Source organism: Corythoichthys intestinalis, chromosome 15, assembly GCF_030265065.1.
Source record: "Corythoichthys intestinalis isolate RoL2023-P3 chromosome 15, ASM3026506v1, whole genome shotgun sequence".
NCBI classification, from domain to species: Eukaryota; Metazoa; Chordata; class Actinopteri; order Syngnathiformes; family Syngnathidae; genus Corythoichthys; species Corythoichthys intestinalis.
The window spans coordinates 24,293,222-24,307,964 of NC_080409.1; the positions used below are offsets into that span (position 1 = coordinate 24,293,222).

The 14,743-nt window shown below is 37.5% G+C and overlaps 1 protein-coding gene across 4 annotated transcripts in view; it reads right to left on the bottom strand.

Moving 5' to 3' along the window:
• sobpa (sine oculis binding protein homolog (Drosophila) a) overlaps positions 1–14,743 on the bottom strand; it is a 98,564-nt gene that overhangs the window by 61,157 nt on the left and 22,664 nt on the right. For all 4 annotated transcript variants that reach the window (XM_057859249.1, XM_057859247.1, XM_057859248.1 and 1 more), the window contains exon 3: positions 10,653–10,862. In XM_057859249.1, coding sequence (XP_057715232.1) covers positions 10,653–10,862 — 210 coding nt within the window. The remainder of the gene's footprint in view (positions 1–10,652; positions 10,863–14,743) is intronic.

The window sequence follows — 14,743 nt, forward strand, 5'->3', positions numbered from 1 at the left end:
TCGTGAAGAGAAAGTGCGCAGTTAGCGTAGACTCAAGTGCTGCGTCCCCCACATGCTTTTGTTTTGTTAATAAAAGTACCCACAAAAAGCCATCCAACGCCTCTCGGTGTTTATATGTACGCAGCCGTCTTCCTCAGGAGGATATCGGACGAACCGAGCCAACTGACGACAACGAGCCAACATGAATCGCTGGTCCATAGCATCGCCTATTACCAAGAAGGGCGAATTGGAAACGCAGGCATTTATTGGAACCGCGCTATTTAATGGAATAAGCGGTGGAATCTCTTCCACAACTGTTATAACTGTTATGGCTAGCGACATGGGGAAGAATAACTGGGGATGATCTTTTTCTTAACACCATGTATTGTACTCAACGCAGAGAAGATATACCATTTGCAGCAACCACTGTGACTCATGGTTGCTCAAATTCCCATTATGCATTTGGGCAGTTAAGAACATTTAAGTCGCTACAGCCTACAGTATCATTTAGTGAAAGCACTACAAAAATAATATTCCTATCTCTCAAAAATAAAATAATGTTCACAAAAATAAAAAGCGCTCAATGCAAAGAGATCTGGCATTCCCAATCAAAATAGCTATGCAAAATAATACTCTATTCAAACATTAAGTTTAGCTCAACAAATACACTAGATGGCAATATTTAGTCACAATATACAAACTATCAAAATTACTATAACTTGTACTCACATTTATCTTTTAAGAATTACAAGTCTTTCTATCCGTGGATCCCTTTCACGGAAAGAATGTTAATGTTAATGCCGTCTTGTGGATTTATTGTTATAATAAACTAATACAGTACTTATGTACACTATGTTGAATGTATATATCCGTCTTATCTTTCCATTCCAACAATAATTTACAGAAAAATATGGCATATTTTAGAGATGGTTTGAATTGTGATTAATTGCGATTAATTACGATTAATTAATTTTTAAGCTGTGATTAAAAAATTTTAATCGTTTGACAGCCCTACTAAAAATACAAAAATAGTGTGCATTTTGTGTAATGCACTCTCTGACCTCTTCTCCAAATCGTCTAATATGTGCTGTTCCTCTAATATGCTCATTCCTGAACTTTGGTCACTCCCAAAGAGAACATCAGAATCTAAATCTCAAAATAACTATCCAATAACATGTTATATACGCCATTGTACTGTCCTAGTAGCTAGACAGCGAGCTAAGCTGTGATCTTTTCCCTCTCTCTCTCACTCAGCCGCTCGATGCAATAAATGCACTCTTCCTCGTGTGTTTCAAAGCCATGTAGAAAGAGAGTTGCGACACTCCCATAAGAATCCATTACACGATTTTACTTCTGGGTACTTGGAGTCTCGAATAGTTCCAACAGTGCACAGACGAGGGCAGATCCCATTCATTTGAATTGGGCAACTCGAGTAACTCGAGTTTAAAAACTGACCCGAGTAATTTTATTCACCTCGAGGAATCGTTTAATTTTGCCAGCTCTAAGCATCACGTTTTGCCCGGACTACTTTTAATGCGGGACAATGCGCTGACGTCACGTGCGTAGAGTAAGAAGCAATAGGAAAAAATACCTTACTGCAGCCGACAGCCGCTACGAACTACGCCAACGTTGCTAAAAACTACGCCCGCATGATGCTACGGTGGTAGCAGGTAGCGTCTGCTGCATCTCATAGATATCACACATATGTTCAACTAGATGCGAAATGACAGATTCTGCGGCGTTAGTAAACAGCCGCCAACTTAAAGTAGTAGACTTCTAAGCGCTAATAAATAAGATGAACGTTACTGTCACTCGCTCACGTAACGTTAGCCCTGCGGAGGGCTAGGTTTCTATTAATTATGACCACTGTCGATGCGTGTCTAACGTGTCTTACATACAGGCTTTATTTAATCTGTGAAAAGTAAGCGCTGTAGAGTGATGAGGCCGTAAAATAAAAACTTAATAATGCTAACTGTCAATTTTAGCTCATTAGCCATTGCTGCATAAAACACTAAGTAGCACTGGTCCTTAATGTGCTCCAATACAGCAGGTATAATAGATTTATTTTAAAGATACACGATAATATCGGTCACCAATAATTATCTGCCGATAATGGCAATTATGACGTCACACAGATAATCCAGATAATAAAAAAATTCAACCGATAATGCAATCCGATAATTATATACTTGATTTAGCCTCGAAATGTGCGCACCCGAAGAATTCAGCACGTCGCCTCCTCAACCCCTCCCCTCTCTGAAGCCTCTGAGGAAGGAGGGGTTGAGGAGGCGGAGTTACATGTGGAAGAAGTAGTTGAATATTATGGCGGCTTTTACTAAAAAAAACGACGCTCTCGCTATCTGTGAAACGTACCTCAGAAGATTTTTGGAATGAATACGAGGCTGAATACGAGGCTGCTGCTTACAAATGCTAAAGCTATTGTAAACACAAACTAAGTTAAACTACGGGGCTTGTGACGATACAGAGTCGGGTTGTTTGGGAATGCAGCCCAAGGCGGGTAGTAAACTCGTATCTAAGGCTAAAAACCGGCACGACTGGAGACCGATAGTCGGCATGTAGCCGTCTTCCGACGGAGCCCGTCGCTCTGGCCGGTCCAGCAGGCCGCCGCCGCCGCCTTGCCGTTGGCGGGGCGGGCCGAGCCCGGTACCCCGGCTTCAGGACCTCTGGTGAACACCCCGGTTTCTCGAGCGTTCCTCCACGGCGTGCGAGCAGAGCCAGGCACCGAATACGCCGCAACGAACCGGCCGGTGCGGGCGGATTATCCAGTACGAACGTAAGCTGCCGCCGCCAAGGCAAGACGCGATTTTATTTTTACCGAAATGACCCGAGGGCCAAAGCGCTGGATAAAAAAATAATGCAGTTTATACGACCACCATTCTTCATGAAAAACATGCCAATCACATTTTCACCACGGACATTTGGAAAAGTGATGTCCAGTAAGCAAGCTTATCATGACGGCACAGTGGTTAGATGATAATTTAAACATGGAGAAAACGAAGTCAGCCAGTCAATAATGCATTCCGTATGTAAAATGACGAGTGGTCAGATGACTTTGTAACGCTGCCTTTATTTTCGGCTCAACAAAACTCAGCCACAAAACAACAAGCACTGCGATGCGAGCTCCAACTCCATCCAAATAGTACTGCTGTGTATCAGTTTAGCTGCTGTAAAGCAAATGTCGTGTGTGCCGCAAATGTAAACAAAGCGCTGCAGAATGGGTACATGACATCTCGCTCTTTCGAGTTAATCATTTTCACAGTGTGCAACAAAGCATATAACATTAGCAATCACTTTTCAAATTAATTTAACTTATTTGTCTGCTCAATTACAGTCACAGTAGATAATCAAAACTTATTGGCACTTATTAACACTTATCAATTTAAATATGCACATTCCTGTTGTAATGAAATAACAATAATATTCTGTAGCCACAAATATTATTCAAAATCTTTTCTTCTTCCAAGTTTTTTTTAGGATGAAGTATAATAATGTATTGCTTAAAATAAGGCTGTTAAGATTATTTTCAGCTAGCTATTTTTCTTCCAAGAAATCTGAGAGAAATACACTTGAAGCGCTGGCAGATAATTTCACTTATTTCCAATAGATTTACACTTAAAACTGACTAGTTTTAAGGAGGTGTGTTTTGCAGTGTATTAATGTTATATATGTTAGGAATGGCTTACTTTTAAATGCTTTTTTGTGCAACTTAGGTATTTACTCTGTAAGTAATTGTTGCCAAAAGTTTACCATTACACAATGTCAGACAATCTGTCATTATTTAGATGTTGGAATTGAATACTTGTTCATATTTTATGTTGAAAAAAAGAGCAATAAATGATATTTTTGCACAGTAATATTTTCTTTTGTGTATACTTTTAAATTTTACATAAATCTTTTAATAGAATTATCGGCTTGACATTATAGGTTATCGGTTGGAATGAGGAGGAAATTATCGGTTATCGGTATCGGTTGAAAAATATATTATGGTGCATCACTAATTTATTTTGAACACTGCAAAAACTCAAAATCCTATCAGGACTTACAGTTTAGACTAACTTAAAAGAAAGAAAAAGAAATTAAAAATAGCTTGACACAAATGGAAATTTATTTGAAACGTGGGAAAATCACCTAAAATTTAAGTGATGTGTGTTATCAAGCGTAATGACATTTTTTTGGTAAGAAATATATAATTTTTTTTCTAGATCTAGAAGTTTTTTGAGTGAAAGCAGTGAATTAATCTTTTTTTATTCTAGTCACATCTAAGATGCAATTGTTGGCTGTTTTCAAGACATTGCTTGACTGAAAATGGTTCAATATTAGATGAAATGTCTTGTTTTCTCATGTATATTTATAATTGCTCTTTACCTAAAAAATGTTTTTAACAGATTACTCGATTAATCGATAAAATTTTCAGTCGATTACTCGATTACTAAAATATTCGATAGCTGCAGCCTTACTGTCAAGTATATTCGGGGCTAAGTTGATTAAAAAATGACGTCTTTTGAATTGTCATCTGTCTGTATTTTATCAGCAGTGCCTTATAATGTATATGTTGAGTTTTATTTGTATGTGCATGGCATAATTATAAACTGTATTTAAACTGTTTTTTTCTTAGCTAACGAGCGATTTTTTCCTATTTCTTAAGCTGACTGCTAACTGGGAAAGTATCGCCAGGGATAAAATAAGTCACTACCTCTTTTAAATAGTCAACTCTTTCGGAGGCTCTTTGTGACGCATACGCTTATCTGTATTTGGTAGACGACCAGCTTTCATGCGCTTGTTATCTCGATTTTGTAAGCTTTGAAGGTATCGCCTTCATCTTAGAGTACCAAGTTGCATGACAACCTGTATTCTTTACATTAAAATGTTGAAATGACATTATTATATTTTAGAGATGTGTACTGATTGAAAACTGATGTCAATAAATAATAGGCACAAAACTAAAATGGAAAACTAATTTATTGTTTTTTTGTTGTTGTTTTTTTTTAGGTCAGATGTTATATTTTCATGATGAATATCATGCTGCTGCTTGTGCTGGGGGCAGCTGCTGATGCCTGCTGCTGGTGACTGCCGACTGTGGCCACTGAGCCCCTTTTTTGTGTTTCTGGTGTTTTTTTTTATGGTGTTGTTTTGATGTTGTTAATTATTAGTTTGAAAATTAATAAAAAATGCTGGGGGGGGGGGGGGGGCCGCAACCAGAAAAAGCCTTTCAATTTTATGATTGGACAGCTGACAATTATCATCCATTCTTTCAGTTGCTATTGGTCCTTGGAAAAGCAGACATACGATAGCCATTTTCGGACCAATTGGTGCATCCAAATGCTGCACAACCAACCATCACAGCCCACTGATCGATAAAATGTTGGGTGTAAACAATGATCTATGACACCATTTTCACCAATTGTTCAATAAAAAAATATGACAAACGTTTTCTAGCCGTGAAAAAAGAAAAACCTAAATCATCTTGCATTTCAATCTAAAAGTCGATTTCTCCTGCTAATGCTAACACAAACAGGAAACTTTCCCTCCGCAACATGGGAAAGTTCCCTTCACCGTAACAGTTTAGAATAGAATAGAATAGAATAGAATAGAATAGAATAGAATAGAATAGAATAGAATAGAATACCTTTATTCATTACACAAAGTGTTATGAAATTCAAAGCTGCCCCAATTTGTCGCCTTACCAATGGACCCTACTCACCTACGTGACAAAATCACGTGTCGCTGTATCCGGCCGCCATATTGTCCGTATTTTTTAGACTTATTCTCATTGTTTTCAATTAGTCGTGCAAGTTATAGAGCAATTCATGCAAGCCCTGGTGTTATCTGACGCTGTAAACTCATTGGATGCGTTGCATAAAAGGCGTTATGTGGAAAAGCTTCAGTTTATCCATTCGCCAGATCCATATTTGATGCCTAAATCGATGTTTTTCGACCCGCTGTCTTCGCCGTCTTTGCCTGACATCTGCTAGCTACCCTGATATTTACAACTATCTTGTCCACACAAAATCAGCCTATTCTCACGAAAGTTTGAAAAACTTTAAGAGCTTGGAGGCTTATAAATACTTCGTTGCTGGTTGGGTGAAACAGGTCCTCGTCCACGAAAATTCGGCAGGAATCTATCGTGTGCTCGGGAAGGTGAGTTACGAAATTTTGAATTCAAAATCTTTTGTTCTTGCTAACATCCACTGTCAAGTCTAATGTATTTCATGTCATTTGTCAATGGAGCTAGGGCTTTTAATGTTTATATGGTTTAGCGATAGCACTCTCACTACATACATATATAATATGTAATAAATATGAAGTGCGATAGCACTACTCCAGATTGTCCCTAGTTGAATTTATTTTTTGGCTTTTGACCTCAATAGTGAAATTGTAAATTAATTGTATGACAACTGTCTGATTATCCCCTTATAATTATATATTTTCTGGTAGTTCATTCACAACGTCTGAGTGTATGTTGTCGGCGATTAGCCTAGCAATGATCTTAATTGTGGTTGTCAGCCCAAAACCCTCTAAATATATATTAAATGCATCTTACCAGATATAAAATGACTACTACATAATCTGTGGTAGTCGTTTGGAGCCCAGTTTTCTCGTCGAATTGCAGCAGTCAGTCTCCTCTCCGGGTCTCTCGGAATACGGTAAAACTTCAAGTCTCTCCATCTATCTTCTCTGTTTTTGCAACCAACCGCCACACACGACTTCACCATTTTGATTATTAATGTTAACGAGCAGAAAAACACACCATAAGAGGAGGAATTTACGAAGCGCTAATGCATTAACATGACGAGTATACGGACAACATGGCGCGGGGGCGTGGCTGTGACGTCACGTGAGTAGGGTCTATACAAATGTAAAACTCGCATTAAAAAATATGTTATGATGCAATGACATAATAAAAAAAAAGTACATCGATATGTGATTTTATCAATTTTCTCCATTCATGTCGCAATCACCGCTGTCAGTTGCATAGAAAACCATTATAGCGCTGCTTGTGCTTAGAACTATTCACGCCTACATGAATCATGTGACCACCCACGGCGAGATCAGAGAGTGTCGCAACTCTTTCTGGTGTGTGTGCATGCGCTCTTCTTCGTGTGCGGTGCGCAAATACGTTCTTCTTTGTGTGTGCATGCGCTCTTACTCGCGTGCCGAAGTACTAACAGCTCTACGCTTCCTGCGCCCAAAATAAAAGCATTCATCACAAAACAAAAGTCAATACTACTGTATAATTAAATACGCATTTCGCCAAAGGGCAAAAGAGTGATATTAATAAAACAAAGTAAACAAAAAATAAGATACTGTGAAGTACAATAAGGTACGCGACAAAAAAAAATTAAAATAAAATAAAAACATTGATGACAAAATGATACTCCGGCGTCGTAAAGTGGAAATCACGTAAGTTGGTTACGTCGTAACCCGTCGACTACTTGTATTCTATTGTAATGACTAGCTTGCTGCAAGTCAGTGTGAAATTGTACAGATCTAAATTAAACCATCTTTTTATGAACTCATTGGCTGCTATTACCAAAAGGAGGAGGGATGGCAGCGAAAGAACAAATGCCCACTTGTGATAAACTCATATAAAGAGTTTTACGGTAATTTAGTTTTTTTAAAGTGACATAAGAGACCCCTTCACATGAATGCGCTTCGTACATTTTGCCACATCCTTTGAAATTTCATCCATATACAGGTACATATAAAATAGTCAAATACGAGTGGGGGGGAATTGAAGGCCACCCAACAAAAGTACGAAGTGAGCAATTGTTTTCCATGGCGATGGCGACACACAATGGTGGAAATTGGAACAACGAACATACGGTAACATATCCGTATCATATTTCTTTCGATTATGAAATAGTCGAATACGAGTGGGAGAGAATTGAAAGCCACCTGACATAAGCGGCCTCTTTGCGAAGTGAGCGATTGTTTTCCGTGGTGATGGCGACGGAAAATGGCGGAGGTTGGAACAATGAACATGTCATATCCGTATCCTATTTTTTGGGGGGGATAATAAAGCCATTTGTCGACCAGTTGCTTAAAAAATGCAAACTCCTTCTACCCGTGACCGACATGCGCTCCCTTAGCAAATTTGATGTCCGTGTGAGTCAGTCTTGGAATAAAGTTTCACAGACAGACAGGCATCTTGCTAATTACAGTGCGATAATAAAAAAGAGAATAACAGGCTAAATAGGCATCTGTGAATGTAACACATCAACAGTTATTCAGATAACTATAGCCGAAAGAGCACATTATTTGTTTATCAAACTCTAGCTCACACCCAAATCACCCCTAATTCATTAAAGTCTTCATCTTTAGTATCACTTATGATCAACTCCGCCAGCTTTGGAAGCAGAGGGCATGCCTTTAAGGCCCTTTCGCAACTCTGTGTCAGTGTGAAAAAAATAAAAATAAAATAATTAGGGCTGTCAAAATTATCGCGTTAACGAGCGGTAATTAATTTTTTTAATTAATCCCGTTAAAATATTTGACGCAATTTACGCACAAATGCCCCGCTCAAACAGATTAAAATGACAGCACAGTGAAAGGTGTACTTGTTGTGTTTTTCGGAGTTTTGCCGCTCTCTGCTGGCGCTTGGGTGCGACTGATTTTATAGGCTTCAGCACCCATGAGCATTGTTTAAGTAATTATTGCCATCAACAATGGCGGGCTGCTAGTTTATTTTTTGATGGAAAATTTTACAAATTTTATTAAAACGAAAACATGAAGAGGGGTTTTAATATAAAATTTCTATAACTTGTACTAACATTTATCTTTTAAGAACTACAAGTCTTTCTATCCATGGAACGCTTTAACAGAATGTTAATAATGGTAATGCCATCTTGTTGATTTATTGTTATAATGAAGAAATACAGTACTTATGTACCGTATGTTGAATGTATATATCCATCTTGTGTCTTATCTTTCCATTCCCACAATAATTTACAGAAAAATATGGCATATTTTATAGATGGTTTGAATTGCGATTAACTGCGATTAATTATGATTAATTAATTTTTAAGCTGTAATTAACTCGATTAAAAATTTTAATCGTTTGACACCCCTAAGAATAATAAAAATTAGGCCTGTCAACAATTACGCGTTAACGACTGTGATTAATCTGTAAATATTAACGTATTAAAAAAAAAAAAAACGCAATTTACCGCTCACACTCAGTTTGGCCATAACGGCCTCCCGTAGTCCCACACGCTGATGTTTACATTCTCCGTGCGGCAATGCAGGACATAATGCATAATGCAGCCAGCCACGGTGAGTGAGGATGATGACCAAATTCCGTTTTAAAAAGCTGCCTAATGGAAATCTGGATAAAACCAAAGTTGTGTGCACATACTGATGTAATGAACTGTCGTTCGATCGAAGCTCAACCAGCCTAAAGTACCACCTTCGGGCACAGCTAGTGTTAGCAATGACGCTAACACTGCGGGAAACAAGCCGCAGTCATCAAGCTACACTGGCAGAGTGCGGACTCGGACTTGTCAACAAAGGACAACAAGTAGGTTGACTACTGCTATCGCTACATGGGTAGACAGAGACTGTAGAGTCTAGACCCATTAACATAGTCGAAGACGAGGGCATTGAAAATCCAATGACAACAAACAACAACGACAAACCACTAGACAGGTACAAGGCAGTGCCAGCATGGACTCATGTCCACTACAGTGGTGGTCTGCACACAGTGGTGCCCACAGCAAGCTGGCCCATGCAAAAAAAAGTATCTGGTCACACCTGTCACAACCGTTCCTTGCGAGAGACTGTTTTCTTTGACAGGGCACATTGTTCAAAAGAAAAGGTCTGCTCTGTTATCTGAAAATGTCAACAAGCTAGTTTGCCTGAGCAGTTAGTTAAAAAAAAAAAAAAGAGTATGACTGGCTAACTTAAGCAGTGTTTCTAAACACCTTTACACACCGTTTAGTGCAATGTTTTTCAGTTAAGTGTGTGAAAATTGACAATTTATTTTTTTATATCTCACACAGCTTTCAGGCCATTTATTGTAAAACTGCAAATGCTGCATTTATTTGTGTGAAATGTTCAATTTAACAGACAAGTTGTTTACACATTTTTTGAAACACTAGCTATTGTTACTGTATTGTGCTTGTCTGCTCTTTAAATTGGCAGTTAATTTTGGGTAATATGCCAAACGGTACTTGAGCCACATTGTTAGTCTGAGGCACTTTAATCTGTTAACGCTCTTTGCTGTATCATACAATTTATTTTATTTATTATTTTATACGAGCTGAGTTGTTAAATAAAATTTGGTTATGTATTAATTCATTCATACATCATACATTTCATCTTAAAACAAATTTAAGTCAATTATAGTATTTTCCTAGATTTTTTTTTTCCTGAAGAGCAACTTTATTTATCCCAAGGGAAATGTGATTAATCACGATTAATCACACAGTTGACATATGATTAACTAGATTGAATTTTTTAATCATTTGGCAGCACTAATAAAAACATATCGCACCTGAGTGGTAAGTCACAGGCCCAGCCCAAAAAAAAAAGATTTTTAATCCGGAAAATATGGTCATTGCTGAATTCTTAATCTAATATGGTCCTCATTGCATTTTTGTTCATCCTTATTTCCTGATTCGGTAAAATGAAGAACTCTAAAAGACTGTCATTACCTGTTGAGGGTTTGATCAGTGGCGGGGGTATCACTGGAACAGTGATGGGCTGGTTGCCAAGTTCCTTAGTACTGCTGGTAGAGGTGGACGGTGTGGTGGGGTGGTCTGAGACCCCATTTTTGGAATTTGGCAGAGACTGGGAGATGTTGGCTCCATCTGGAGATACTTCACTGTTCTGTCTTGAAGCTGGAATTTTTGGCAACAAGTTCTCTGTGTGAGGGAGAGAGAAGGAACATTAGGAAGATGTTGCATTCATTGGAAGTCCAGCATCCATCATAACCATGGTTGGCTAATTAAGTCCTGGAGATGTTTTAAAAACCTGCATTACCGGAGATTGCCACAGGAGGCTGGCTTCAAAACAGAGTAATCTTCCATGAGCAAAGGCAAAGGTTTGGTTTCAATATTGGTAGGGAAGATATAACAGCATAAGCTGCATGTACACTTTTTGCTGTGGACAGGACATTAATAAGACCAAACAGTTTGGGTGAACGGTGGTCAGGGATACATTTTTAAACAATAAGAACCAAATTAATTGATAGGCTAATCGATTAATGCAAAATAAATCTGTAGTGACTTGTACTAACTTTCACACTGCAAATTTTACAGCGAAACGTCTTAACCTGATAATTTTTCTTGAATCTAGTCGATTATTTATTTTTCATCTTATTTTGAGTTTTAAAGGCTGGTATGTCAAATTCTTCCACTTACATTTAGTAAATGTTACCATTTGTTCTTATTATGCCCATACAACCCTAAAGTCGGTCATTTTTCACCTAAATCAAGAAAAAAAATGCTGTCAAATAATTTTTTCAACAATATCTATTCTTGAATTAAGAACATTTCTGACAAAGAAGTTTTTTAAAATTAAATATAAAAACATTTTGTTTCAAATAAGTCTCATTTTCAGCTAGCAATTTTCTTTCAAGAAATCTGAGTAAAATTTACTAATATTTTCAATCATTTCTAATAGATTTACACTGAAAATGAAGGATTTTTTTTTTCCAGTTTTAAGGAGGTGGGTTTTTGCAGTGCATATGTATTGATATTGATACACCATTCGATTGCACCCTTTGTTGTCAAAAACTACGAAAGACACATTTTGAAAACTTCCAGAATAAATGTCTGGATTATAACAGCAAATTGAAATTGCATTATTTGAACACAAATTATATTAACATACACAAGAAATACAAACTTGTTAATAAACTTTTAAATATCCAGGAATGCAAAAAAAAAAAAAAAAAAAAAAACATTTTCCTTATGACCATCCATAATGTTCTTTATAAATAAATTAAATACAGTATGACAAAAAAAAAGTTCTTAGTCGTGGTATAACAAAAATAAATAAAAATGGAGCCTTCCTTCAGGATTAACACTACGGTTTTTGTCCATAAGCACAGCCAAACTCAACAAAATATGAACGCTCCTTTGGGCTGCTTTAAGACCACATAAGTAAAATAAAAACGAAAACTGGGGAGAAGGGTGTAAACCTCGGTTCACTACATTTCTTACAGCTGAGTAGAGTTTACTATAGTTCTCACAGTTTAATTATCGTTAACATAGTGGAAAACATATACAGGAGGACACTTCTGCTTTACCTAAGCAGCTTCCTACTCAGGTTAGCAAGTTTACACAGTTTATCGTAATGGTAATGCCAGCTCTATTACTTCCAATACTTACAGTGGCTGCTGGCCGAAAAAAAAAATGAATATCCCCCCTCTTCGAAGCAGGCGGAGGAGGGCATGCCGACAAGTAGGGTTGGGCATCGAGCATCGATGTGAACCGGTTCTAACACTCCGATGCTCCCGGAATCGTTCGAATTTTTAAATTTCGATTCCTTGTTTCGATGCCCTGACCGCCGAGCTGAAAAAAATTGCTCGAGTTTAAAGACTGATATTTATATACAAGTTATAATTAGCCGTGTGAGAAGTTCATTTAATTTTAAAAAATGTCGAGAAGTTAAGACTTTAACCCTTGAGAGTCGAAGGACGCGCCGGCGCGTCCTCAGCGCACGTCGTCTTTGAAGCGCCCTCGCGTTTTAATTACGTCACCCACATGCCGTTGGTTGGTCTCGTTTTAAAGGGCGGAAGTTGCGGTTTACTCTCGTTGTTATTTGAAGTCAATCGACCAACTAAAACGTGAGATATTGTCATTAAGTTTTATAGTTTTATTGTCCTCTCAAAAAAACATTAAAACGCTGCATGGATCATTTGTTTATGTCTATATTTCCATCATTTCTTGTCCTTTTTCAAAACGGAAGCTCCATGAAAAAAACACAAATCAAACGAACCCTTTCGAAGTCACAGTGGAAGCACAACATGCGTTTTTTTTTTTTTTTTTTAATAAATATAACTGCCGTGCGAGGTTCCACCGAACGAGAGGGAGGAGTGTTCTGAAGCAGCGAGGTGGCGACCGACGGCCGTTTGAATCGAGCGAGCGAGCGACTTTGTGTGACTTTGAGAATGAACAGATAACTAAATTTAGCGCAAGCAATTGTGCTTTTTGATCAACGTGAGGAAGAGGATGGTCCAAATTCGTCATCATCGTCTTCTTCGGAAGAGTCCTCGAGTGAAGATAGTGACGGATTTGAACACGTGGGTGACGCCATCGATGAGCAGAGGTAAGCCAACCCACTTTTTTTTTTTTTTATGCTGCTGAAAAAGTTTGTTTTGAAAGTTTCTTTTGATATTGCAAGACAACGTTAATTTTGATGCAATATAAGTGTGTGTTTGTATATATAATAATAAAATGTGCATATCGGATCAAAGTATAATTTGTGGTCTTCCTTCTATATGAAGATTAGGGATGTAGCACATATTCAGCTATGGTATTCTTTCTATTGTTATACATATAGATTTCCATTATTATTTATTTCTATATATTTTTATTTTATACTTTATTATTTTCATAAATACTGACTTTTTTTTCATGTACATTTATAGTGACAATGAAAGTAAAGTGAAATGAAAATGGAAGGGTGGAAAGAGGACCGACACCCCATGGAAGTGTGGGCTGTGTGATGTAGCCCTGTGTCTAATTCCAGGACGAAACTGCTTTTCGGAGTGGCATGCCTGAAAAAAATTTAACTTATTTATTGTAAATATTTTTGAAAATACTTTTTTTCCCAATGTTATATATATATTTTTTTCCCCACAATCAGTCTTCTCAATTTGTGTATATAAATGTGTGTTCAAGAAGCTTGATTGTGTGTACATAGTTTTCATCAGGTGATGGGCCGCAATATCTAAACTCATATAGAGATGGCCTCTAAACACTTTTTGTGTTAGATGGTATATTTTTTCACTGTTCTTCACTGTTTGGTCTGCTGTATATAACCTGTTTTGACTAGAGCATGTATAAAGGCAAAAAACGCCTATGGCTATACCTGTTGTTTATGTTGAATTGTCAAATATAAGACTATTTATTCTAAGTTTTTTTGGTTGAATGTTCATCCTAACATGTTGAATAAATATTACAAAGTTTCAAAACTGTTCGTTACGCATGTTTGGTTGTCAATTGGATATCAATATTAAAAATTTTGACAAAACGATTTTGGAATTTTTGGTCTTTTTGGGCCCAAAATGATGATTTATAATTGGTCAGTGAAGGAAACAACAGTTTGGACATGAAGTTCAAGGTGTCACAAAAAAAGGGACCAAACCAGGCCATCGTAAACAATTCTTTCTTTGAAATATAAAGGCAACTTCAAAGGCATGCAAAATAAGACAAAATAGGCCCAGACCTTAAAGGGTTAATATAAACTATTCAATTTTCTGGACCCTGCATTTTTTTTTTTACCCTGCCTCTAAAAGAATCGGAATCGGGAATCGTTCGGAACCGGAATCGAAACGTGGAATCGGAACCGGAATCGTTCCATTTCAAACGATGCCCAACCCTACCGACAAGCGAAGTAATTCTGATCTGTGAGAGTGTGCGCGTGCGTCTGTGTGTCAGGGGAGGGTCAAGTCATCAGCCAATAAACGTGCGTTTGGAGTGGCACATTCAGCAAGTGAAAAAGGGGTAAATGTTAGTCTGAACATAATGAAAACAATTCATTTAAAAATGGTAGGGTCATTTGTACAGTGCAAAAT